This window comes from Brassica oleracea, chromosome C8 (genome assembly GCF_000695525.1).
Source record: "Brassica oleracea var. oleracea cultivar TO1000 chromosome C8, BOL, whole genome shotgun sequence".
Lineage (NCBI taxonomy): Eukaryota > Viridiplantae > Streptophyta > Magnoliopsida > Brassicales > Brassicaceae > Brassica > Brassica oleracea.
The window spans coordinates 29,332,578-29,359,773 of record NC_027755.1 but is presented as its reverse complement, the minus strand read 5'-3'; the positions used below and the strand labels follow the sequence as shown (position 1 = coordinate 29,359,773).

The window sequence follows — 27,196 nt, the reverse complement described above, 5'->3', positions numbered from 1 at the left end:
CCTCAATTGTAACTTGTCCTTCTTAGCCTAACTCTTTTCAGATTTTAGCCTTGAGTAAATTTCTTTTGCTTTAAAAGGATATAGGCCATTCTTTTTAGCTGCATTTTGTAAAGTGATACTTCTTGTTGAAATGCATCTTTGGTTATCTGATAAGGCATAATATGCATTAGTTTACTCAGATATATATATTGTTAAAGAATTGTCAGTTACACGTTAATATATTGTTGTTGTTGTTGTGTATTTTATACTAATCTGGTAACAATACAGTAAACCACATAGAAGTAGCTTCAGATTGGTTTGATAAAATATAATTTGGATCTTGGTTGATAATGCTGCTAGTTTTCTATTGGGCCAGCCAGATTTGTTAATTTTTGTCTTTACACACAAGCCTTTCTTTTTCTGTTTCTCAAAATTGAACACTCATGCCCAAGCTTAGCATGTGTCCATTAAACTCCATAGGAACCAGGGCCCTTCGAGCCCAATGTAAACACGTTCAATATTCAATAGGAAGATAGGTTAACAGCAAAGTGAGTAATTAGACTTAATATGACAGGTGTCATACACCTATTCGATAATTAATGGAATAAACATTCACCTGACACTTCCAGCTGCATTGTGAACCACGATACAGAGCATCATTACCTTCGAGACCATTCTAAGGAGTGGCTTACCGCTGCATATGTGCCGTGGCTTACCGCTGCATATGTGCCAGCCATAAACGCTATCGACATTGATGTAAGCGCAAGTCCGAGAAATGGAAGTGCCATGTAGAACGCTTTGAGTATGATAGAAATATCACCGAGCTGTGCCCAAAGGAGGGCAACTATAATAATGATGGAACAGTACATTGCCAATGTGTCGCATACAAGAAAGACTTGGAAAGCTGTTTTCTTGGTCAAAACGGCCATTCCCAAGTTGGGAGCAGAACCATTGTAACCACCTGGTAATGTGAGCCCTGCAGTAAAAGTCATGGTGGCTACAAGAGTTGCCGCCAGCAGAAGAGTATTGACTTGATCTTTAATTTGTACCTCCCACCATCTGCCAACTTCATGATTATTCTACGATCATTTGTAGTTGGACTCCTTGGTGTACCCCCACTCATCAAAGCCAACCAAGTCAATCTCTGTACATACAAATACACAGATTAGTATGGAAAATTTACACATGGCAACTCGGGTTAAGCTAGTTTAAGTAATTTGGTTTACTTAATTTGTTGGATCAAATACTCAGTTATATCAAATACCACGAAAAAATTTAATAACTACAAGTTATTTGACTTGAATCGTTCCTTGTCAAAATCAAATGTTTATCCACAAAATACTTGATTATTTGAAAACAAAATATACGCAAATACTTTTACCTTTTGACGAGTAAAAAGTATTTTTTAGTGAGTAAATAGGGTTTAGAATTAAGGGGTGGGTTTTGGGATAGGGTTTCAAATTTAAAAAAAATAAAAATTAATATTAAAATTTTCAAAATAAAAAAGATTATTTTGGTCATTTTATTTTTGAGAGCTATTTTTGTGACAAAAACTTTGAAATGGCTTTTTGAGAGAATTGCCCTTAGAATTTTTAAGAAATTTATCTACTGAAATTCATACACATATTTAAACAAAATTGATAATCTGAGTTTGTAAATGTTTTAATAGGAGTTGACAAAAAAAAATTTAATGGAAAATGTCAATAAATTTCAGAACTAGAAAATTTCTATAAAAAAATGTGAATTGATTTATGGTAAATTAACATTTTATATTCAGGTACCGGTTTCTTGCCTCTTCGGTTGTTCATTGTCACCCTACCCAAGCCAAGCTTTAAACATTTTTTTAGGAATGTGTTTAGACCTTTATTGTTCTAAGGAAGATGTTTTTTACCTTTTTTTTGTGGCTTACTTAGACACCCATGCTTTAATTAGCTTTCATAGATTCATAAGGTTTGATTTCATCAAAACTATTGTATCACCTTGTATCATTAACTTGTTTAATGAAAATTCACATACTTAACAAAAAAAAAGTCTTAGGAAAGATATTAGTTTTTTTTAAAAATTGCTACTTCTTAAGCGACAGGAATGCAGATTAATTAACATAATTCTTAAAAAAAAATTAAAAAAATAGATATTATAGTAGTATATTAACTAAACTTCAAATATATCACTCCTAAAATGAAATCTATAACATAACTTTATGCAGACGTCTCCTAAGACTAACCCTGAACTGAAGCGTTAGTGTGACTCTAAACACAGAAAACACACAAAATAATCGCATAAAAATAACAATACAGTAGTGTGAGGTTAATCACTGTGTACAAGTGTAGGGTCATGTGTATTAAACTCCTTTGAGACTGTACGAAATGAAAACATCAAGTTTATTTATTTGAAACATTAATCATGCATATACAATTATATCATTTTCTAAATGAAGTCAAAGTGGTTACTAACTAAGAAAGCAATTATCACCCATGAGAACAGGGCTCCAAATAAAGGAAATAAACAAAATACCATTGAATCAAAGCATTAGCTTAAACTTAAATCTTACTTTATGATGTATCTTAGCCTATAATTTTATATGTGTATTATATATTTGTTTTTAATAATAACGAAAAGATTACTATAAAGAATTTTTCACTTCAGGGACTGTCTTCTTGGTAAAAAAAATCCAATTGGTTAATCATTATGTATTACATGAAACTTGTGGTGGAGAACATTTTATTACACTTGTCTCTGATTAGAATGTCTTTGAAGAAACACACATTGAAAATGGCCTTCATGCAATGTCAATTATTTCACAATCGGACATTTCCACATCTACATTATCAGCAATTGTTATCTTTTAACCTAACCCATCCCGTCCTGTTGGATCGGTAGATAGTAGTTGTTGATTAGAGTCACACATACAAAAGTGAATGCCAGAAAATGTCATAGAAGAAATTATAGATGTGTTATTTTTCTTGGGATTATTCTATAGAATATGCTATTTTATATGTTAATTTTTTCTTTAATTCTTTGTTTTTGTTGTATAGACAATAGTTTTGCAACTATTTTCTAGGTTAGGGAGACTATACTCTTGCAATCCCTATTCTATATTTTAGTTATAAGAATTGATCAAGAAAAATATAAAATGTTCATTTTATTGCGTCTTTGGTCCGCTAACATTGTTTTCTCTAAAAGAAAGATAGAAGTCTTGCGTTCATGGTTGGGGCTGTTCGTTTCACCATCTGTCTATCTTCATTCACATGATTCATTTACATGATCTATTCAGATGATCTATTCAGATTTTTGTGACTGTTTGTTTGTCCATCCAGATAGCTCATCTAGATGAATCATCTAAATGGATTTTATGTTTGTTTCTTTATTTTCATTTCCATCCAAATTAGTTTAGTAAATAAACTACCAAAATATCCTTGTGTTGTTTTAATCATATGTTTGATATTAATTGTAGCTGTATTATCTTTAATTATTTAGTTTTATATATTTACATTAAAATTGTTTCAAAATTAACAGGTTTTTACGGTTTTGGCGGGAAAACGAGATTTTTTGGTTTTAGCGGGAAAACATGTTTTTGTTGTTTGGCGGAAAAACAAGATTTTTAGGTTCCAGCGGAAAAACGAGATTTTTCGGTTTTGGCGGGAAAATACAATTTTCGGTTTTCGCGAGAAAATGAGATTTTTCGGTTTTGGCGAGAAAACAAGATTTTTTTGTTTTAGCGAGAAAATGAGATTTTTCCGTTTTGGCGGGAAAACGAGATTTTTCGATTTTGGCGAGAAAAAAATGAGATTTTCGGTTTTGGCGGGAAAACGAGATTTTTCGGTTTTGGCAGGAAAACGTGATTTTTTTGTTTTGGTGAGAAAACGAGATTTTTCGGTTTTGGCGAGAAAATGAGATTTTTCGGTTTTCGCGAGTAAACAAAATTTTTCGGTTTTGGCGGGAAAATGAGATTTTTGCTGTTTTGGCGAGAAAACGAGATTTTTCGGTTTGATCGGGAAAACGAGATTTTTCGATTTTAGCAGAAAAACGAGATTTTTCGGTTTTGGCGAGAAAACGAAATTTTTCGGTTTTGGCGGGAAAATGCATTTTTGTAGTTTTGGCATGAAAAATTAGTTTTTAAGTTTTCTCATGAAAACGTGTTTTTGTAGTTTTATCAGTTTTTGTGTGTGACAAAATGGATATATAGGTTTGTAATTTGTGAATTACATTAGGGGCATAATAGACATTATACCATTTTGAATGAACTATTTTCATTCAAATGGTCCAAATTGGTTCTGCTGAATGGACTAGGCCTAGGCATCCGGGTCTTCGGGTCGGGTTCGGGTCGGGTATTGTCGGGTTCGGGTCCTTCGGGTCCTAGCATTTTAGACCCATATAGGTGGTACCTATAACTTTTCGGCTCGGTTCCGGGTCGGGTCTTGTCGGGTCCGGGTCGGTTCGGATCTATAATTTCAATACCCGTAAAATATCCAAAATTTTCGGGTATATTTCGGATCCGGGTCGGTTCGGGTATTTAGGACCCGAACTAGACCCGAAATACCCGAATTGGACCCGAAAACTCTAAAAATACCCGAAGAACCGCAAAAATACCCAAAATTTTATCCAAAATCAGACCCGAAAACCCAAAACATATCCAAATTTTACCCGAATACCCAAATTATATTTTCTAAAAATCTAAAATTCCACCAAAAACCAACAATTATACCCGAAAATTCAAACCCGAAACTTTAAAAAAAATCTGAAATACCAAAAATATACCCAATCACCCAAATATACCTAGTATATACAATTATTTGCGGGTACTTCGGGTACCCGAACGGGTCTCGGGTAGGACCCGGACCCGAACCGAGACCCGCGGGTCCAAAAACAAAAGATCCAATAGGTACTTAGCATGGACCCGGACCCGGACCCGAACCTATATTTTCGGGTTGGTTCCGGTTCGGGTCTTCGGGTCCATCTGAATGAGTTGCACTTTTAGTGCCTAAACGAACAAAACTTTCATTTCCATCCAGATAGTCGATCAAGATGGAAAAGAACAGGCCTGTTGTGGTCAAATAGTAGACAAGATCAGGAATATGCTAAAATATTTTTTTTGGGATTCAAACTTGGACTGAAACAAAATCATAGTTATGTGATAGTTTGAATTTGGGTTTCGGTCCCGATTGTTTATTTGATAGTCTTGTAAAGTTTTTGGAGATTTGCCCTAAGCGTTTATATAGTTTATTTACATTAAAATATTAAAAAAATTGAGAAATTGTTTTGAGTCTCTAATCATTGGACATGTTCTAATACATGTTTGCTTTTTCAGATTTCTAACCTAAATTCAAATCAGTTAATGATGACAACAAAAGGCACAAACGGCTAAGATGTAGATAGAACGTGTTTCTTCTGTAAGTGATTGAGCAGAAACTCTGATGTTTTATACCCTCTTGAAGAATTCATTTTCAAACTCAAAAGAACCCCATTCAAATCTCAGTTTCGACTTTTGAGAGAGTTAGACTCATATGAAGTCATCATCCTTAAATTAAATAATCATGGAATATATCATACTTTTAGCTAGATATATAACAAGTTTTTTCTCTCTCAGATATGGCAAATGATACTTACCGGTAGATCCAAATGTACTAAACCCATCTCTTGTGTGAGCCAAAAGAAGCTCTTGGGGCAACCTGAATTGGCCTTCTATGTTTCATTGAATCACCACTAGAAGAAGAAGCCCGTCTCATCCTTGGAGAAGAAGACGATGAGGAAGAAGACACTGGAACAGGCTTTTGATTAGTCAGTGGACTAACTACTGAAGGCGGCTCCACAGCTTTTACAAGTGATGCTGAGGATTTAGCTGGCGCTGATTTTTGGGTTTGTCCCAAAGCTGAGGGCTCCTCCTTGATGGAATCAACTGGAACGTCCTCCAACCCAGTTCTTCGAGGTGTGTTTGCAGGAGTTTCTGAATCAGAGGCTGAAGAAGCTGTGGAAACATCCATATCATAAAGAAGATTGTCCAGTCTCATTGGGAATTCACGGGTGTTTGGGATTGCAGCTGAACAGGACCACCTCCGGGGCCTAGTGAGCTGTGTGACCTATACATTTGACAACAATGAACGGTTATATTTATAATGCTGAAGTTTAGTTGTTACAAGGAACGCTTTAGGGTGAAAGATTGAGATTTTTAGTCAAGTTTCTCACCTTTTCTTCTAACATCAATACGTCCCTCTTGAGCTTCTTGATAATTGTCTTCTTCCTGCGAATAATCTCTTCAAGCTCTGTTTTTCTCTGTTAAAGAGAGAATATAAACATGTTTATCCAAGTTATAAGGATACAAAAAAATCAAAACTTAAGGTCTTTTTTTTTATGAAAAGAAAGAAAAAAGTCTTACCTTTGAACCAGCTTTGTTGGTTAGCTGAAGAAATGAAGTTAGGTCCTTTATCGTTTCATCTTTCTCTTGACACTCCTTTCTGAGAGAAAGCATGTCTTGGTCGAGTGAAAGATTATCAAACTGCAATCAAAATTTCAAACAAATCATCTTCATTTGCAACAAAGAAAAAAAAAAACAAGATCCACCACAAAGATTGATTCAGAAAGTCACAGAAACATACATGCATTTCTGCAGCAGTAGTGTCACTAGAAGACCAATCTGACAAGTAAGACATACGCCTCTCCTCTGGCTCAGCGTCAATCACCATATTTGCGAGAGCTTTATCCTAAACAGCAAAAACAGTAAAGTCATACATAGATGCTCAGTGACTTCCATTGAAAAGCAAGAGAGCACACACAAACACACACCTGTACAGCAGGCGAGGAGTGATGATGTTGATCACATAGCCAGCAACCACACTCTACAAATTTAACATTCTCAGATCCAAACTTCTCTCTGAAAGCTGACTGTAAATCATCATCATCAAGATCTACCCCCTTGGATCCATTCCCAGACTGATCCTTGGTATGATTTAGCTGTTTACACAAAGCATCCAGCTTCTGTTGCATGCTTGTAAGAACCTGGTCCTGAAACAAATCCACACCACAGATTAAAATTAAAATTAAAACACTTGTTACTGTAAAAGCTTCTCTAACAATTTAATCCTCAAAATGTGATTATCTACAATTAATGAGTTAAAACATGGAGATCTAGAGAGATGAGCACAAGAAGGACTTATGAAGGCAATCTGAAAACAAATAACGTAAAATTAAAAAAAAAATAAAAAAATTCATGATCCGAGAATAACGCTCTATTTTAACTGAGACTGGTATAAAAAGAAGGATTACGAACCCTGAGATCAACCGAGTTCTGGAGCTGAGCAATCACACCGTTCTTCTTCGACTCGGCGGCGGCGACGCCGATAATCGCCACAATCAGGAACCTCTGGTACGGTGTAAAGAGCTCCCACGCGAGAGCTTCCTCTCGGCTCAGTCCACCGCCGCCGATGGATCGCGCCGAGCTGGCTTCATCGAGCAAACCCAGCTAGGGGCGGAGACGATTGGAGTGGGCGCGTACGACGAGTGACGTGGCGTGAGAGGAGGAGGCGGAGTGAGAGATGAGAAGGATGCGAGACGAACCGAAGCGGGCGGGATTGGGTAGGATCCAGGATCCGAATCGGATTCATCCATGGGATCGAGGTTGGTTACAGAGAACGTTTCGTCAAAGACGTTTTGGACTTTTCTGTGATTGATTTCAAAATTGGGAATTTTCCCTCCTTTAGGGATTTACAGAAGGCGAAGAGACTGAAAGGGTTAACGTTGGGCTTGACCAATCATCACTCATGGGCTTGTTCATGCATATGATTCAAGGGACTTGTAACATATACAAAAAATGATCTAAATGTTAAACATTCATCTCTTTGATCCGTCACGACACGCATTGATATTTCGAAAGTTAAATGTTAAAAATAATAATTTAAAAAAGTAACTCGTGTATGATGATGATGTACGATGTATCATTTGCATACTCGAAAAAGCTAGAGAGGTTGGGGTTGTTAACATTGACGTGTAGATAGTGCTCTTTTCTTGAAGCACCAAAAAACCAAAGAGTTATATAATCTTAAGTCTAATTTTGAAGATATTCAGTGAGTTATAAAAGGATAATGCTTGAACTATAGTTACATTAACTTAACCATAGTTAAATCTGATTGCTATATATGAATGACTCACATTTTAACGGCTCTTTACTAATATAGTTGCCCTCGACCGGGTCTTCGTTTTGCCCTTTCACTCGCCTAGACTCCTACTTTTTCTGTGAATCAAATATTTTGTCTTTTGTAATTTAAAGATTCCACAAAAATCTAAGTTGTGTTTATCGGATAAGGGTTGTGAGAAAATGAATCACTCATCTTCTGATCAGAGCCTCTACCTTGAGAGTGATGGAGAGGACGAGAGAAAGAACTTGTCCGAAGAAGAAGATGATGGAGCTTTCTCTGATTATTCTGATGTTCATAATCAAAACCAACATCATTCTAAACCTAACTCATACTCAACGGCATGGCCAAAGAGTTACAGGTATATTATATGACCATGATTCTCAGATTTGTTACATTTTTTTTGGATCTAACCATTTTCATGTTACTCTGTTATAATGTTGTTAGACAATCTATTGATCTATATGGAAGTCTACCATCTCCCAGTCCTGGTTTTTTGGGTAATTCTTCATTGTCAAGATTTGAAAGCTCTTTCTCGTCCTTAACAAGAAGACATACTCCAGAATCGTTACCTGCTGTTAGAAAACCTCTCCTAGTAGATGAAGAAGCAGCAAAGCGTAAACGCAGCTCTCATTCTCTACTTCCTTCCAAAGCCTCATCCAGGGTGTCTCATGAAATGGGAATCTCTAACGATAGCTCATTCGGACAAGCTGTTCTTAATGGTGAGTTTCATCAAACCACTTGGTAATGTAAATGGTGACACTTCCTGTCGGGCACAACTAACTGAAACATTGGTTTTGGTTCTCAAAATTTTAAGATGTAATTTATATATAAGCCCCCAATTTGTAAAAGAAATCATTAAAGTTCTTATTAAATATCTATAACCTCCAAATTAAAGTCTTAGAACCAGTCCTGCTCCTTGTTAATTAAAATTACTTTTTGAGTGATGACATAGATACACACACATGTGCAGGAGTAAATGTTTTATGCGGGGTTGGAATATTGTCAACACCATATGCTGTGAAGGAAGGAGGATGGTTGGGACTTCTCATACTCTTTGCATTTGGTGTTCTTTGTTTTTACACTGGATTGCTTTTGCGTTACTGCCTTGATAGCCACCCCGATCTCCAGACCTATCCAGACATTGGCCATGCCGCTTTTGGAACCACCGGCCGCATCCTTGTCTCCGTAAGTACAACATTTTATCGATGATACACTTAGTAAGAAATTCGTCATCTATTTACTGTAAATCTGAGGTTTATAAGATATCATTTATGTCATATTTTATAGTTCTCTTCCTCTTTTTGATTGCAGGTAATACTTTATCTGGAGCTATATGTAAGTACAACTTGCAGTTCCTCCAATAGTTTACTTTATATTATTATTAATAAAGACAAAACACACATTCTTATTAAAGGGACCACATGTGGAGTAGTACAACACCTTTAGTCAGGGTCCATAGTGTTTCCCCCCTCTCTTGTTTTTTACTTGGATTATTGGATTATTTGGTGGTTATGAGTAATATTATTGTTGAAAATAATTAACACCACATATACTGAAATGCTATTGTAAATAGGACAAAAAATTGTGCAATTGCATTGGATTGAATGCTGGATGTTCTTTTTGTTATAATAAAGTTACAGACTTGATATGTTTCAATGTTCTTTCTATGAAGGCTATGAGTGTTGAATACATAATTCTGGAGAGTGACAATCTTTCATCATTATTTCCAAATGCTGCTTTGAGTATTGGAGGGTTTCATTTAGATGCACCTCATCTATTTGCTCTTCTTACCACCATTGCGGTTCTCCCCACTGTTTGGCTTCGAGATCTCAGTATATTAAGTTACATTTCAGGTATAAACATCTAAAGATGGTTCTTTGGATCTTTCAAGGACTCATCTTAACTTTTTTTCAGATCTTTAGTGAATTATGAGTGAGCATTCAGTTTTCTGGTTTGGTTCGGTTCAATTGTTCATTTAACATATTTATACCAAATTATAACTAAATTTTGATTTAATATGGTCTGGAATTTCTGGTTTACTCGGTTTTCGGTTAAAAACTGTAAATAGTTTATTGTAACTAACATTATATATGGTAAACAAAATCTAACTTCAGTTAATTTAGTCAAACGTATAAAATTTTATTGAGTTTCGGTTATAACTAATCATATCCTTAATTTTTCAGCTGGAGGGGTGATTGCATCAGTTTTAGTGGTTTTGTGCTTGTTCTGGGTCGGTTTGATTGATGAGGTTGGAATTCACAGTAAAGGAACTCCTCTGAACCTAGCAACATTACCGGTTTCTGTAGGACTTTATGGTTATTGTTATTCAGGGCATGGTGTTTTCCCAAATATTTATACTTCAATGGCCAAACCCTCTCAATTCCCAGCAGTTCTCGTAACATGGTAAAATGTTATAAAGACATTACAAATGTTTAGAACTCTATATTTTTTTTGTTTTTCTGAAGTAGATTTTTTATTTTACTTTGCAGTTTTGGAATTTGTACTTTGATGTATGCGGGTGTCGCTGTCATGGGATATAGCATGTTCGGAGAATCAACAGAATCACAGTTTACTCTCAATTTGCCTCAAGATTTGGTTGCATCTAAGATTGCTTTGTGGACCACAGTAAGTTTCGTTCCATACATCTTTTAGTTTATACATGAAAAAATGGGGATGGTTCTCATTAAGATGCACTAGGATATTTCGTTGATTTTGTAATATGTCAAAGGTTTTAAAATATTGATTGCATACACAATACCATGAAATGTGTTTATGGGCAAATGACTTAGATAGTATAATACAGTATATTACAGAAATACCATTATATATTTCATTGTCGTTTCTCTAAACCCTTTTGCAGGTAGTCAGTCCATTTACCAAATATCCTTTTCTAATGATTTTTTCAGAAACTCTTTCCTTATTTCTGTAATTTCCGCAACCTTATTCATATATATTATCATCTATGGAAACTGAAAAATTGTGTGGCCTTAATAAAGAAATCACATATGCGTTGACATTATCTCCGGTTGCAATGAGTCTTGAGGAGTTACTACCATCAAACCATGGCAAGTCACGTTTCTATGCAATCGCCATTAGAAGCGCACTGGCCTTCTCTACTTTGCTCGTTGGTCTTGCGATTCCCTTTTTCGGTAATCAAACTCAAAAAAAATATAAAAAGGTGTTACTCTCATTGCAATTATATATTTCACATAGCTATTGACACTCACTTCTTGCAGGCCTTGTCATGTCATTGATTGGATCATTCTTGACAATGCTCATTGTAAGTTACATATATAGTTTCTTGTTATGCAAGCAAAATCATATATAGTTTGCATTTTCATATGAATGTTGTGCTTCTGGACGCAGACGTTGATACTACCACCCGCTTGTTTCTTGAGCATCTTAAGGACAAAAGTAACCCCTACTCAGGTATACATCTCTTAACCGGGAAAACGAAAAACCAAAATGTCCACTTTGAGTTTCTAATGTCTATAAGTAGCCAATATGCATATCCTCTCTTGACAACCATTTTCGTGTGTGTTGTAGGTGGCGCTTTGTGTCGTAATTATCACAGTAGGAGCAGTATGTTCAGCTATGGGCACTTACTCAGCCCTTTCAAAGATCATCGAGAAGTTGAACACCTAGAAATGAATTATTTTATCCATTTTCAATAAGTCAGTGGAGAATTATTACAGCACTATCACTTTCTATAAATCGATTATTATTATCTTTTTCTCAGTGGGCGAACTTTAATTTATATCCACAACCACCTTATTTACATACAAAAAAATGCGAACAAATTTTTTTTGACATCTCGAATATTTTTTTTTTGTAAGTGGTGTAAGTTTACTTTACATTCGTACTCATTTAGTTTTAGTCTCTTAATGTGTAATCATATCTTACAACATTATTGTTCAGCAAGCAAAATAAAATAGCCAAACTGGCCAAAGAACCGCTGCATCAAGAATTCAAGAGCCAGGCAGGAGACATAACAAAATCCATGGATGAAGACTAATTAAGCCTTATCTATTCAAGTCTCAGGCAAAAAAAAAAAAAAGTCTCAGGCAAAGGTAAATCTCCATCTCCCTAAGGACTCAAGCCATCTCTGCTAGTTTGACTTCTAAGATCCAAAGCCATCTCTTTCACTATGACTTCTCTGCTGGTTGCTGCTACTAGCCTACTAGTAATAAATAACGTTGGTGTAAACCTTGTTATTGGTTTGTCTCTTTACTTTTTGCAACTGTTATATTCTCGGACTTGAGAATTTGTTGCGCATGTACAACATTGTTAACCATGTTGGTCATATTGTCAAATGTGAGGATTGCCAAGGAACTTATATTTAAACTGGTTTTGACCAAAGCTACAATTCTCAAACCAAGACCAACGTGGCAGTCTTAAGTAGAATAACAATTATAATACCAATATTGTTTCTTAAAATAAGGTTAAAAGTACATTATTGTTTCTAAACTAATATAAAAATACAAGGAACTATTTTTTTTTTTACCCAGTGTTTTTTTTTTTTTTTGAACAACTTTCTACCCAGTGTTCAAGTTCTAGTTGTGGTTATTAACCAAACCCGGACCAAACGAGTTAAGGGACTGAACCAAAAAAATCCAAAAACTCGATCCGAACCAAATGGGTTCCGAAGGTCCACCACGCCTAGTGAAAGTTTCCTGCTGAGATTATTTTCAGAAAATGAGAGAACCATTAATATGTCTGATTATAAATTACATGCAGCTAAAACAGTCAGTATTACCACAACAGGCAATCACATGAACCTTCTATCTTAACAACAATAGATCTTATATCTCAAAATCAATATGAAAACAACACATGTAAATAACTGGTGAAAAGAGCGTTCGAAGAGAAAAACAGTCACAGTTCACAAATTGGATAAGCACACTGAAAAAAAACATTACATCAAATTGAGAATACAACCAGGTAATTATAAAAACAGTCCTCAAAATTAATACATAATTAAGAAACAGACCCCAGAATTTTTATTTCACTTGTCGTTTCTTTTCTTGACCATCTCCTTGTACTTGGTGATGGAATCAATCCTTTGCAACTTCAACTGATGCTTGAAACGATTGATGAAGTCATCAGCTTTGGCGTCTACTTGCTCATCAGCTTCTTCCACCGGAGTCACTCTCGTGACTCTAACCGTCTCCGGCCGACGAGCCTCGACGGCTTCTTCCGGCTCCTCGAAATGAGAGAAAGGAGACTTGGTACTCGCTGATTTCTTCATCTTCTTGGGAAGCTTCGGTGGGATAACTCCAGCAGCTGGCTCGGTATCAGACTTTGTCCGAGCCACATGGTTCAGATTCAGCTTACTGTAAACCTCTTCAAGGCTCGGACTTGTGTCTTCCTCTTCCTCGACGGCGGGGACAGACGGCGGCGGCGGTGATTCAGCGACGGTGATGGGTTCTTGAGAAATATAATTGTAGAGATTGAAAGATTTGATTCGGTGGAGAACAGAAGGAGATCTAGAAAGAAAAGGCTGGTTCTGTTCGATGGAAGCTGGTTCGTTGTCTGGAGTTGTTGCGACAGGAGGAAACTGGAGATGAGCTTTGTCTGGTGGGGAAGTGAAAGAGGAGAAGTTAATGGACTTGAGACGGTGAATCACGGAAGGAGAGCGTTGGATCTGAGTTTGGTTTGGATCGTTGGATTTGGAAGATAGAGAAGAGGAAATTGCAATGGTGCCAATTATTAAGTTGAGGAAGATGAATAGTACTGTCGGTGTGAACCAACTGTATATCGCCGTCACTAAAGAATCCGACATGGCTTGTCTTCTTTCGAAGAAGGGGGATTGGGTGTGAATCTGGTTTCTGGGTATGAGAATTAAAGATTCTCTCGTCTTCGGCGACAAAGTTTGAGAAAGAAGCTTCGAGTTTGGTGTGTATCTTCTTCCATATTTGGGCTCCATCGGACCGAACATGTCGCCCATTCAAACCAACGAGACACAGGCCCACAAGTACACCGGCCTGTCTTTTTCTTTTCTACTTGAGGATAGAAAAAAACACATTTGGTATCTAATAAGCAGGAGATCAATGGCTGTCTACAAGAAAACATTTATAAAAGCTTAGAAAGTTACTATATATCATCAAATTTTAGATATATACATATGGCAAATGTTCTCTTCACACATGTTTGTAAATGTCTTGAACTCTTATGGTATTCATTTACTATAATTGGTTTGCAAGAATAAGAATGGTTTCAATAATTACCAACAAAAAAAAGCCACGTTAGGCAAAAAAGCGAAGTTCGATGCTTCATGTGACACTTTTGTTGTTTCTTTCAAAAAAACACCAGTTGAAGCTGAACGTAGTTATACGTGAACATCATATATCGTCAATAGATTCATAATGCACATGTGGAATTACTAATCTCAAACAACTTAGAACGTGCTGAATCTACTCGGAAAATTAAGTACTAAAAGATGAAGACGATGCTATTTTTTTTTTCTCAACTGACAGTATGGTTAAATTAAGTTTTGGTCCATAGAAATATTATTCTGAAAACAACTACATTCAACCATGTCTGTCTATATTGAAAAAGTATCTTGTAAAAAACAAAACAAAACTATCTTTGAGGTTTGACAAAAAAAAAATTATCTTTGAGAAAAAAATCAGTCAGTCTAACGAGTTTATAATCATATACACCAAATCTAATCTGTTAGTCTCATACACTACGTTGCATTGAGCAATCTTTCCATTTTAACATGTAAAGTCCGGAGGCTGCAATTACAAAGTCTAATCGATTCATCACTCATTTGATCTTTTAATACTTCATCCTAACTGGGCCATGACCGATGATCTGACAAGTAATTTCATTTCGCTTATTTAATTCTATTTTCACTACTCTTTTCTCTCTTCTCATCAGTAGAATCATATGCTTTCTCTCAACTTTTTTTACAACATTGTTAACAATGTTTGTCCCATCGTTATGAGGATTGGCAGATTGCGAATGCGCTTATATAAACTGGTTTTGACCAAAGCTGCACTTCTCGAACCAAGACCAATGTGGCAGCCATGAGTAGATTAACAAGAATGAGAAAGATGCGTTTCAGTGTTCATTCTACAATTGCTTTTAAAAAATCAAAGCTTAGTATTTACATAATAACTAAGACCAATTTTATTTCAAAAATTAATATTAAAAAAAAAAACAGGATATAATTTTATGTTTTCCGTAGGGTTCAAGTCCTAGTAGTGAATATAATAGCTAAAAGTAACGAAGAGCTCTTCTTGCTCTATTCATCGGATATCTTTTTTCCAGCCAAATCATCAACAGTAAGACTAAGAGAATCCATAGATCCTTTCTTGAATTCATCCCCACGAGCAGCGAGCAACTCCTCCACGCTCCCCGGTTCTCCAAACCAGCCAAGACGGTCTGCAATCAAATGCAGATTATCACACCCTTCGCATCGCACCACCACAACCCCCTTCTCGTATGATTCTCGGCTGGCCATCTTCATAGACCTCGTCTCGCATACCTTGCAGGTAAACACCATCATGAAGTCATGCCTCGGGTTTATTTTCAACTGGGACTTGTACTTCACAATCAGATCCTCAGAGGCTGTTGTTGCAGGGGAGGTGAAAGGAGCTTTGGAAAGTTCGGAAACAGAGTTTGAAGAGTTGCAGCAGCCATTGGTTCCTGCAGCAGCTTCACTAGCCTCACGGGATACACATAAGTGCCTCTGAAGTAATCCCACATATGCATAATCTCTGCTCAAGAGTGGCTTTGATTGTGAAAGCCTACCTGCTGAGATTGTTTTTTAAAAAAAATGAGAGAACTATTTTAAATTTTAAATGCTTGATTATAATTCATTACAAATCTCCCTTATTTATACAAATCTCTGTCTAGTGTAAAACCAAAACATTAAATCCCGAGACCCTATCTCTTCTACACACATCTCTGCCTTTGATTCAGTGATTGGGAAACTTTAAAGGCCGAGTTTTTATGTTATGTCATGCTCATAACTGTAACAAGGAATCACAATAACAACAAAAGGATCCTTTTTGCACATCATGATTTGAAAGATAAGGCAAGTTGGAGAAGAAAAAAGATGATACCTTGAAACAGAGGAAGCCGAGGTTGTTGGTTAGTGAGGTAGAGAGATAAAGCGCGTCTCAGACTAAGAAACCTAGCAGCCATTGACGAGACCTTTGGTTGTGATCTTCGGCGACAAGTTGAGAAAGAAGCTTCTAGTTTCTTGTTTTTGGTCAAGAAACCCCAATTTGGTGTAATCTTCTTCATACTTGGGCTCTATTTCTGTTCCAGCTAATGGGCCACAGGCCCACAAAAGAAAACATACTTAACATTTGTCATCATCTAACAACCAGGGTATTAATGGTTATCCAATCTGATTTGTAAGTTGTAATGGTTACATTCGTCGTTTTTAATATAGGTTTGATTCGCTGAAAAAAAGCAGGATACTAATGGTTGTCTACAAGTTATATATCTTGAAAGATTTTTATCGTAACTTTTTAAATATAGCAAAACAGTTGTCGGTATAAGAATAATATAGCCATACTATTACTACCAATGCCAAAACTACTAGGTGGGGAGTGTGTATGGGGAGTGGGTGGGGCAGTTCCCCCCCCCCTTTTTTTTTTTCTTTGGTGTAATTTTGCTAAGATTTTAATAACGTCTCAAATGAAAATTTGAATTTATAAATATATTCTTGCTGTTTTGTTCTTTTGCTCCAAGTAGAAATTCAACCTAGATCTGTCCACTGATTACTACTATACAATAATAATAGAGTTCTCGTAATAAATATCAGATGTATAAAAATGTTCTTCTCTTCAAACATGTTTGTAAATATCTTGAAATTTATGAAATTCATCTACTATAATTGCTTCTCATGATAACAATTGGGATCTGAAATTATATCCGATAATACCTAGAAAATAATGGTTTCACTAATCAACAAAAACCACGTAATGTAAACACCACGTAATAATACCTAGAAAATAATGGTTAAAACTTACTTGAAAAAGATATAAAATCTGTTTTTAGATGATAAAAATAAAATGTGTGGTTGAGTTTAAATGCGAATGATGATGTTCCCTGTATTTCATAGGAAGGATGATTAAGATCTTGCTTTTCAATAACGAAAAGTGGTTGAATGAAGAGATTAGCTTTGTCGATTGACTTGTGCCAAACCTATTTTTATCGTGTGTTTCAAATAATGCGCATGAAAGACATTGAAGGTCCTCTATCTCTATGATGAGCCACTTAATTTGACTTCTCAGTGCGTCTTTTCATTTCCATCACTTTCCAATCTAATACTTTATGAGCCAGCAGTAGTATTTGTGATAATACCTCCAAACTAATTGGCAACACAACAGAGTATGATAGAAACAATAATCATTTTTGCGTACTTAACAAGCCACATCTTCTTTCTCTCACGTCTTATCAAAATCAGAAGAGTTACCAAATCTTTGTACCCATTTTTGTTATTCGGTTATCAAATTCATGAATATTGAATTTGAGCATGTGGCTTCCTTTACAAAAAGAAAGGGGAAAAAAACTTAAACCCAGCTGTAATGCATACAAATACAAAAATAAATTAATAAACACGCAAAATAATAAATTTCATCAGTTCCGAATTGGACCAACTTAAAATATGACACAAATCGGTAAGATAAATAAAATAATATTTATAAAAAATCACATATAAATATATAATCCTGTTAAAATCATAAATTAATAATTTATACATATACAATTTATACAAGTACAAATAAAAAATTATATTGTTTGTTTTATATTTACAACGAAGTTCATCTTTATAATATAGTAAAATTATATCCAGAACAATATTTAAATTTTATGAATCTATTTTATATACACCAAATAATATAATAAAAATAATATGAAAATTAAATTTATAAAATTAAATTGATATCTTTTTATTTTATAAAAATATATATCCTAGAATATAGTAATATAATTCTTTCTTATAAATTAATAAAATACTATAGTTTCAAGTCTCGACATTACTAATTTAGAGAGTTTTTTACCGTACGTACACTGCATTTGCATGAGTACTTGCATAGTTTAATTACTTGTGTGTTTTTGATGAGTGTATTATTAATTATGTGTTATTAATTATGTGTTTTTGATGAGTGTATTATTAATTACAGACTTAATTTAAAAGCTTGCAAACAAAACACTAAAATAACCTTAATCTTCCACGTGTAAAGATAGGGTGTCCTTTATACTCTCGCGTGGAAAGTTTATCATAAGGAATTCAGAAAACTAGTAAAAGTTAGAGCAACATAAAATAGTAGACATAGATATAAGAGAAGTAGCATTTCAAAGTTGACCCACAAGTCACACTCACAACCTCTCTTCACGAAAGCTAGAACTAAGATACTACACGTCGCTAGGTTCCAAACCATCTAAACATTACATAAAAAGCCGCTCTTTATTGTCTTCTTTCTTTGCTCTCTTTGATAACTGACGAGAGTCAAAGCTAAACGCGAGACTGGCTCCTGAAAGACCCGAGGGCCTTCACCGCACCAGCCCTTAACACAAACTGATGGTAGAAAGCGGCAATGGTCGCACCTGCAAACGGACCCGCCCAAAATATCCACTGTAGAAATTTAAAAATGTTATTAAAACTTTGTCCAAAGGTGAGATCGAATACGAATAAGTGAAATTTTTTAGATGGTAATACGAACATGATGGTCCCAAGCTTGGTCCTTGTTGTAGATGATTGCAGCTCCGAGACTTCTTGCAGGGTTAATGCCAGTGCCCGTGATTGGGATTGTAGCTAAGTGAACTATGAACACCGCAAATCCAATTGGCAATGGAGCCAATACCTTCAATTTACCACATCATCAACAGTAACAAAAGATATATGTTATTACTCATTACTTATTCACGAGACAAATAATGTAAGCCTCCAAATATTATTAATATAGTTAGGTTTGAGTCTCAAACTTTGAGAGAAGGATACGTGGTTGCAAATGAACCTTGGGACCATTTACAATAAAGGACATTCACATATGATGGAGATAGGCGTGAAAGACAAAAAGTTTAGATTATCAATGTCCTTTTCTGACGTTTGTTATAATGGAGAATCTAGAAGTTAGACTGGCAAAATCTACATAATAAATGGTTCGACATCTAAAAAAAATCCAAATTTCCAAAAATCCAAATTTTCAAAAATCCAAATATAATTAAGCTTACCGAGCAAATTATTTACTAAGATGTAAATATCTTTAGACCTAGATAAATTCACAATACTACAATAACCGGTATTTCAGAATTTTAACTACTTGAACACCGGTTAGCTGAACCACTAGACAAAGAAAAAAAAGGTCTACCGAAGTATTGATAGTTTAGTGGTGAGTTGATTCTCGTGTCATGGATTCAAAGTTGAAACCACTTTTAAAACAAAAAGAAATAGTAATTTTTAAATCATAATATGTAAAAACCATGGTTCTAAAAAACGGCCGCACAGGCGATTACTCAATCGGCCGGAGAAGCGCTCGGCGGTGGTGAAACGTCGCGATTTCAACGTAGGCGGCCATTAAATCGGAGTCACTAATATTATTCACATTTTTGAAGTTTAAAAGCTTGAAATCGGATGATACATGTTTAAATCTTCAAATTTATTTTATGCCCAGAAAGAAAAACACAAAAATAATGGAAGAAATCAGAGAAAGAAAGCATGACGGCTCTGTAAAAAGGTTTTCGTAACCCTAAAAAGAAGATGATGATTAATTTACAGCTATACCATTAATGAAAAAGCATGAAAAAAAAAGCAAAATACGCTTCCTAGTCATCGAACTCGTCACCTTGCTGACACAAACACGGAAAATTTACACTAGCCTACATCAACAATTGATGTTTTCCACGTAAGTTAATAATATATACACTTATTAGAAAATTGAAAACAGTGTTTAAAACTAATCTCCGCGTATATCTTGTTTACTCCCCAATTTTTTGGTAATTCGCTAGGTCCGTGATAGCCGTCCGACTAGCGCCTAGCGTAGTTAGAACAGGGGTAAAAACTGATTCCGGAGATAGAGAACTAGAGAAATTATGGATTTGAAGTTCAAAATTTTCACGGTTTAAAATATCAATAAAAAGAGATCTCGAATATCAACCAAGAAAAACATGCTATACGTGTCCATGCTCATTAAATGCATATTATTCAACTCTTGGCCGATTAATAATTTTGCTACGACATCATTTCAGTGATATATTAAATATCATACATTTTAGTGCGGTGAAATTATCTAACTGCAAGAGATAGTGAGCTTACAGGGACGTGAGAGTCGCGCGCACTCCTCTTGGGGTCAGTGGCGGAGAAGACGGTGTAGACTAAGACGAATGTCCCGATGATCTCCGCGGCAACACCAGTGCCAACACTATAACCGTTAGAGAGACCGTTTGCGCCGCCACCGTAGCGGGTGTAGTAAGAAGACTGGAAGGACTTAACCAAAGCCACGCCGCAAATGGCACCAAGGCACTGAGCCACCATGTACATTACTGCTCTCAACAACGTCACTTTTCTAGCCAACAATAGTCCAAATGTCACCGCCGGGTTTATGTGTCCACCTATACCATTAAAATAAGTTGAACCAAAATATTGATGTGAGCTAAAACAAAACAAACCAAACTAAAGCTATTTTTATTACAAATGAATGTAACATTGTTTATGAATTACTCCCTCCGTTTCGTATTGTAGTTTTAGAGAATTTTTTTCGTTACAAAATAAACGTAGTTTTTGATTTTCAATGCAAAATTTATTAATTTTATGCAAATTTTATTTTTCTATTGGTTGAAATATTGTTAAGTGTATAACTAATAGTGTTTTTTTTAAGGAAATATACAAAATTAATTGTTTTCTTAATCTGTGAGCCGAAATCTAAAACGACATTTATAATGAAACAGATGGAGTATGATTTAAAAGAGTAACTGAATTTAATACACATCTCAAACCCCCCATTATGTGTCAACCTATACCATTATATAAGTTGAACCAAAACATTCATGTGAGCTAAAACAAAACAAACTAACCGAATTATATTACAAATGAATGTAACATTGTTTATGATATAAACGAATAACCTAATTTAATACAAATCTTAAAAGCGAAAAACTCGAAAATATCAAGACATCCTAACCAAACTGACTTCATGTTCTGTTGGAATTACATTTCTCAATCATGATATAACAGATTCATATATAAAACTGAGCCAGCAGTAAGTTATTATGTTGTAAGATTAAAAAAAATGACAGTCTAGGAACAAATCTATGAAAATAATTAGAGAAATTGAGAAACAGACCAGAGATTCCAGCAGTGCAGTAGACGAGGATAAAGATCATGCCACCAAAGGCCCAAGCGATGCCGAGGACGCCAACACCTGCACACTGGTCAGGATTGAGGGCTGGATCGGTCTGGCTCTTGTAACCAATGACAGTCATAACGGTAACGTAGAGGAAGAGGAGAGTGGCTATGAACTCAGCGATGAGAGCTCTGTAGAAAGACCATTTCCCAAGCTCAGTAGCGTCGAATAGAGGCTCAGGCGGTGGGTCTTGATAGTCTTTGCCTGAGAAGGATCCCTTCTCTCCAACCACTTCCTTCGTCATTGTTCTACTTCTTCACTAAATTAAGGGGTCTGTCTCTGTATTTTTTTTAAGAAAAGAGAGAGAGTTTGAGAAAATTGATGTGGTAAGACTGTGAGTGGGTGACGGGAATTTATAGGCAGATGTGACGAGGCTTTGGGCTCTGTTCTGTTTTCTCTTCTACTTTTTGGTTGTTGTTTTTTCTTTAACCGGAAAGAGTTTCTACCGAACCTGATTTTCCATAGGTATGAGATCAACCGTTGTTAATATCTTTTATTTTTATTTTTAATAACCCTGGGCTTCCGGCGGATCGAGATCTAACCGATTAGTCTCGTTAGAGTCTACCGTTAGTCGCAATGAGAATTAGAAATCCATGTTATCTGGTCACACATGTTTTAGTGTCTGGGATTTCTTCTAACCCAGATCGCCTAGCTCACAAAATTCCGCATACCACTAAACCATTCATGGGTAGTTAATTACTAGTTACTACATTATTACATGATGTAAAACATTTTCCAGCGAAAGTAGAACTTAGGACACAACGGAATTAATTTCTTGTGCTAAACTGTCCAACGCACTGTTTGTACTTTTTAGTTGTTGTTATTAAACTTTTTGTTGTCGTTATTAGGGTTTAGTGGAATGGACAAACAATCTATTGCCTAAGTACTACTAATCAACCAAATAACGTTATTGTAGCAAGAGACTCATTATTTTCGTGACTATCCAATAAATGAAAACTAAAAATCCAAAAACAATAGCTTATGGAATCAAATGAAAGTTTCATCTTGTCACAAAATAACCTAATTTCAAAGTTTCTGTTTTTACAACGTGTTCAAAGAGAACCAAATATCGGAAGAGATGGCCCGACTCAACCCAACTACAATAAAATATGACCACAACTGATGTGCTTCCAACGAAACATGTGACATGTAGAATAAGATAAGCTAAAAAATTGTAAGCCATGTTTAATATTTAAATGTAAACTTGTTAACATTTTTTTTTTTTTTGTAAACTTGTTAACATCCCAATTTAGAAAAGATCTAATCGTTTGCTAGCGAAAAAATATTTTAGTAACGTTTCAAAACATATATATAATTCGTTAATTAATAAATAATGGTTGACGTTGACGAGAATACCTGGTGTGGTGGTTGCATTGCAAGCTAATTCATAGATCACAATCATGGTCCCTGACTTTTAGAATAGGATGAAAAAGTTTTTTTTTGGCGTAAAAAGTTGTAAGATAAAGAATCAATTTAGAATTAGACTACGTGGAATATATATGGCTGCATACGAATTTTTTAAACTATCATCTTTAAACGATTTATGACATTATTAAATAATTTCCTCTAATTATTTTTTTTTACTAAATATTTCCTCTAGTTCTTCTCCTAAATTTATATATTTATTAGGTGTTTCGTCCACACATGTGAACATAAATATTTTATAAATAATTATTAATACATACATTAATAATTAAATTATTATTATCATAAATTATTATTTATGTTTTCATTTGAAAATTCTTACGTTATAAATTTTGAAAAAAGTTGTACACTATATTCATTATTAACAAATAAATCTTAGAAATCATTCAATATTCTATTTTAATTATATAAAATTAAGAATAAAACTTTTACTTTTAAAATATTTTGTTATGTGTTTTTTTTTAATTTTTATTAAAATATTTTTTTTGATAACACAATGTATATAGAAACTATCTTTTTATTTTAAAATATATATTTAGATTTTGGATAATTCTTATTACTATTAATTTTAGTTATTTATCTAATAAAATAAATAAATTCGTATTTTTAACTAATTTATATATTTTTATTTATTGATGGTATAAACGATATTAACCGCTCTAACTTTTAAGATGAGAGCTTGAGTGCGAAAAAAATCAGTTCACGATAATAGTATAAATATAAAATATAAAATATATGTGATGAATTATAATATTTTAAAAATAATAATAGATAGATTCTAGAGTCCGGAAATTTGATATGAATCAAGAGGTATGAGAGGCCACAGAATGTTACTTATTTAAAAGAAACACTTTAGAATTGTAATTACAGATATAAGTTTTTACCGGCAGTTGAATAGCAACAGTAAATAACGAACCTTAAATAATACAGAATTCTCCAATTAGTTGTCTCCAAAAAAAGTTGTGTGCTCTATAAATAGGTGAACCATATATTTGATAGCGTCGTGCCGACTAAACGAGCTTATTCAAAAGTAGCATATGCCTTCTCCCACTTTGTAACTTTTAGAATCTTGGTAAAAAAATCCTACGTAGACATACAATCGTTGTACAACAGAGAATTTCCAATCTATATTGGAAAAAAAAAGAAAAAGATATATTAGCCAGGAATAACAATCAAATGGTCAAAAGCTAAGCCCTTTTACAAAAAAATAAAATAAAAATAAATGTCAAGAACTCGTCTTATTTCAGGCTACAATAACAATTAAGTGGTCAAGAACTAGCTAGTCTATTGGTCATAACAAAGAAATGCACATGTTCAGAACATAGAGGACGGTGAAGTGGGGGGTAAAGTGGGTTGTTATTTTCACCGACCCAACTTGACTTTGCAGCTTTGCCATGTTTTTTTCTTTGTTTTTTTTCAAAGTTCTTATAGTTTAAATTCACTTTTAGGTTTAAGGTGTCCCCTATATACAGTCTCTAACATTTTACTATTTTAGCCATTTTCTTTTTCCTATTTTAATCTTTAACTAGATTTTGATCCGCGCTTCGAAAGCGCGGATTTTTTAGATTATATTATAATATAAAGTCATATTATATTGAAGAAGATAATTTTTTAAAATTATATATTCTATGAGTAGTTTATTTAAGATTTTATATGTACATTTTATATAACTTTCTCTTAGACCTGAATATTTAATCCGGACCAAAGACCAAACCGAAACCGACTCAAAACATAGGTTTAGTTTGGGTCCAGGTTCAGAAAAAATTACCTAATAGGTATTTCTTTTGGACTCGCGGGTCTTTGTTTGAGTTTAGATCCTACCCGAGATCTAGTCGAAAATATTTTGTGTATATTAAGTATATTAGGGTATTTCGAATATGTTTCTGGTATTACATATATTTTTTAAGTTTTGAGTTTGAATTTACAATAGTTTTGGGTTTCAGGTAAAATTTGAATTTTTTTAAAAAAAATTTGGGTAGTCGGATAAAATTTTGGGTATTTTTTGGTTCATCGGGTCAGATTTCGAATAAAATTTTAGATTTTTAGGTATGTAAATATTTTTGGATATTTTGGAGTTTAAATATTTTTCATGTTTTGGGTATTTTTCATATTTTTAGATAATTCGAATCTTTTTGAATCCTAAATATCCGAAATGATATGTCTAGATCTGATATACTTACCATTGAGTTTGTGAAAATATTTGAAATATATACTGCAAAGCTTTATTTATATTTATAGGTTATAACCCGTTCTATGACGTGATATTGTAAAAATTATAACCAAAGGAAAAAAAAACACTTCAGCATCCTGGTTAGACATGGAACTATAAACCGAGAACCAATAGTGAATCAAAACCGAAGCAAAAAAAAACTCAAAACTAAATTGATATTCACAAATAACTAAGTGGTTCATATATATCTAAAACCGAAAAAATCAAAATCGAACCTTTAGAAAATATATTATTTTTTGATAAATATAGATTTCAAATATGGTGGTTCCTATGATTGAAGAGATATACACATTTTAAAAATGTTATTTTTTTTTCAAAATGTAGTGGTTTCCATATCTCTGTTGAAAAATTTAATATTAATCTACTTATGTAAAGTATTCGAAATTTAATAACAATGTAATTTTAGATAATAATTTTTCGATCATAAAGATATTTAACAAAACTGTGAAATTGTTTTTAGAAATCATTTCTGAAACACTTAAAGAAAGAAACCATAGTACTTTTCTATTCAAAGAGACACTTAATCATATATAACATGAATATGTTTGCATGTCACGTAATTGCAATAGGAGGTGGACCTGAGAGGTTATAATATTTCACGTCTAACTATTACATAATTAAGAATATTATAATATTTTATAGTTTTCATGTGAATATTATATTTTAGATGTCTCACCATTTTGTAGTGCAATTGTATTGTTGTATTAAAATTTTTGTGTTATAAATTTATATTTGTTTTCCGTTTTAAGTGTTCTATATTTTTTTTTATTAATTTACATTGGAGATGTATCAAATATTTGTCAAAATCTATTTATTAGTTATTTTTTTATTGTTTCCATATTTAAAAGTGAGATTTATTACGTGTATTTGAGTTATGGTAACTGATATATTTTATAAAATATTGATTACAAATCGATTTTTTATTGCTAAAAGGCCATAATTTTTTTTTTAAATGCTATCTGTGTTTCCGTCTATTACTCCACAGATGAATAATGGGCTGCTGAGGCCAGCAACGGAGGAGGAGGTTCGTCAGGCTTTGTTCCTGATGCATCCGGAAAAAGCCCCAGGACCGGATGGAATAACGGCACTTTTTTTCCAACATGCATGGCATATCATCAAAACTGATTTGGTTGCAATGGTGAATAATTTTTTGATCACAGGGGACATGGATTCAAGGTTAAATATTACCAATATTTGTATGATCCCGAAAACGGAAAGGCCTACAAGGATGTCTGAGTTGAGACCAATTAGCTTGTGCAATGTAGGGTACAAGATTATATCGAAGGTTTTATGTCAGCGGTTGAAATTATGCCTCCCACGGTTAATATCGGAGACACAATCAGCATTTGTACCAGGAAGGTTCATTTCAGATAATATTCTTATTACTCAGGAAATGTTTCATGGACTGCGGACTAATAAGGCTTGCCAAAGTAAATATATGGCGATAAAGACAGATATGAGCAAAGCGTATGATCGGGTGGAGTGGGGTTTTATTCAAGCGCTACTTCTCAGGATGGGTTTTGATCCGCATTGGGTTAAATTAATTATGGAATGTATATCATCAGTTCAATGTCATGTTTTGCTAAATGGGCGGCCCCGTGGACATATAGTTCCTCAAAGAGGTTTACGGCAGGGGGATCCCTTATCCCCTTATCTATTTATCATGTGTACTGAGGCTTTGATTGCTAATATTAAGAAGGCTGAAAGAGGATATCATTTCACGGGAATGAAGGTGGCAAGAGCTTGTCCTTCAATCTCTCATTTGTTGTTCGCAGATGATAGTCTCTTTTTCTGTAAGGCACAGAAGGAAGAATGTCATACTATTCTTAGGATTCTGAAGGAATATGAGGTGGTCTCGGGGCAACTGATTAATTTTCAGAAATCTTCGATTCAATTTGGACATAAGATTGAGGAGTCCACTAGACAGGAATTGAGAGACATCCTTGGGATACAGAATTTAGGAGGGATGTGATCATATTTGGGTTTGCCGGAGAGTCTTTGGGGATCCAAGATACAGGTTTTTGGTTTTGTCCAGGACCGTTTGAATAACAGGGTGAATGGGTGGA

At 34.4% G+C, this 27,196-nt stretch overlaps 4 protein-coding genes and 1 pseudogene across 5 annotated transcripts; 1 reads left to right on the top strand and 4 right to left on the bottom strand.

Moving 5' to 3' along the window:
- Window positions 1-675: 675 nt before the first annotated feature.
- On the bottom strand, window positions 676-7,704 carry LOC106310580 (annotated as a pseudogene).
- Window positions 7,705-8,137: 433 nt separating this feature from the next.
- On the top strand, window positions 8,138-11,861 carry LOC106307677 (vacuolar amino acid transporter 1). The gene is made up of 12 exons (XM_013744694.1): window positions 8,138-8,466; window positions 8,553-8,827; window positions 9,079-9,293; window positions 9,420-9,443; window positions 9,781-9,961; window positions 10,292-10,511; window positions 10,598-10,733; window positions 10,969-10,988; window positions 11,112-11,257; window positions 11,345-11,388; window positions 11,475-11,537; window positions 11,655-11,861. Exons 1-12 carry the CDS (start codon window positions 8,288-8,290, stop codon window positions 11,751-11,753), a joined length of 1,602 nt encoding a protein of 533 aa, XP_013600148.1. The 5' UTR covers window positions 8,138-8,287; the 3' UTR covers window positions 11,754-11,861.
- A 1,108-nt stretch (window positions 11,862-12,969) lies between these two features.
- Window positions 12,970-14,200, bottom strand: LOC106307605. The gene has a single exon (XM_013744598.1). It carries the CDS (start codon window positions 14,053-14,055, stop codon window positions 13,114-13,116), a length of 942 nt encoding a protein of 313 aa, XP_013600052.1. The 5' UTR covers window positions 14,056-14,200; the 3' UTR covers window positions 12,970-13,113.
- Window positions 14,201-15,224: 1,024 nt separating this feature from the next.
- On the bottom strand, window positions 15,225-16,379 carry LOC106309749. Of its 2 annotated transcripts, none has more exons than XM_013746865.1 (2): window positions 16,181-16,379; window positions 15,225-15,869 (listed from the first exon to the last, which is right to left on the bottom strand). In XM_013746865.1, the coding sequence occupies exons 1-2, from the start codon at window positions 16,362-16,364 to the stop codon at window positions 15,358-15,360; spliced, it is 696 nt and encodes a 231-aa protein (XP_013602319.1). In that variant the 5' UTR covers window positions 16,365-16,379; the 3' UTR covers window positions 15,225-15,357. The 2 variants fall into 2 exon arrangements, with proteins under 2 accessions (XP_013602319.1, XP_013602320.1); XM_013746866.1 differs by having other exon boundaries at window positions 15,225-15,866.
- A 1,930-nt stretch (window positions 16,380-18,309) lies between these two features.
- LOC106307475 (probable aquaporin PIP2-5) lies at window positions 18,310-21,816 on the bottom strand. The gene is made up of 4 exons (XM_013744443.1): window positions 21,416-21,816; window positions 20,389-20,684; window positions 18,797-18,937; window positions 18,310-18,708 (listed from the first exon to the last, which is right to left on the bottom strand). Exons 1-4 carry the CDS (start codon window positions 21,717-21,719, stop codon window positions 18,589-18,591), a joined length of 861 nt encoding a protein of 286 aa, XP_013599897.1. The 5' UTR covers window positions 21,720-21,816; the 3' UTR covers window positions 18,310-18,588.
- Between the last annotated feature and the right edge of the window lie 5,380 nt (window positions 21,817-27,196).

Coding starts and splice junctions, on each gene's coding strand:
- LOC106307677 (XM_013744694.1), top strand. CDS start 8,288: ATGAATCACTCATCTTCTGATCAGAGCCTCTACCTTGAGAGTGATGGA. Junction 8,828..9,078: donor CGGACAAGCTGTTCTTAATG/GTGAGTTTCATC, acceptor ACACATGTGCAG/GAGTAAATGTTTTATGCGGG. Junction 11,389..11,474: donor CATTCTTGACAATGCTCATT/GTAAGTTACATA, acceptor TTCTGGACGCAG/ACGTTGATACTACCACCCGC.
- LOC106309749 (XM_013746865.1), bottom strand. CDS start 16,364: ATGAAGAAGATTACACCAAATTGGGGTTTCTTGACCAAAAACAAGAAA. Junction 15,870..16,180: donor TCGGCTTCCTCTGTTTCAAG/GTATCATCTTTT, acceptor AAACAATCTCAG/CAGGTAGGCTTTCACAATCA.
- LOC106307475 (XM_013744443.1), bottom strand. CDS start 21,719: ATGACGAAGGAAGTGGTTGGAGAGAAGGGATCCTTCTCAGGCAAAGAC. Junction 20,685..21,415: donor CTGCACTGCTGGAATCTCTG/GTCTGTTTCTCA, acceptor TTAATGGTATAG/GTGGACACATAAACCCGGCG. Junction 18,709..18,796: donor ACCAAGCTTGGGACCATCAT/GTTCGTATTACC, acceptor AAATTTCTACAG/TGGATATTTTGGGCGGGTCC.
- LOC106307605 (XM_013744598.1), bottom strand. CDS start 14,055: ATGGGCGACATGTTCGGTCCGATGGAGCCCAAATATGGAAGAAGATAC.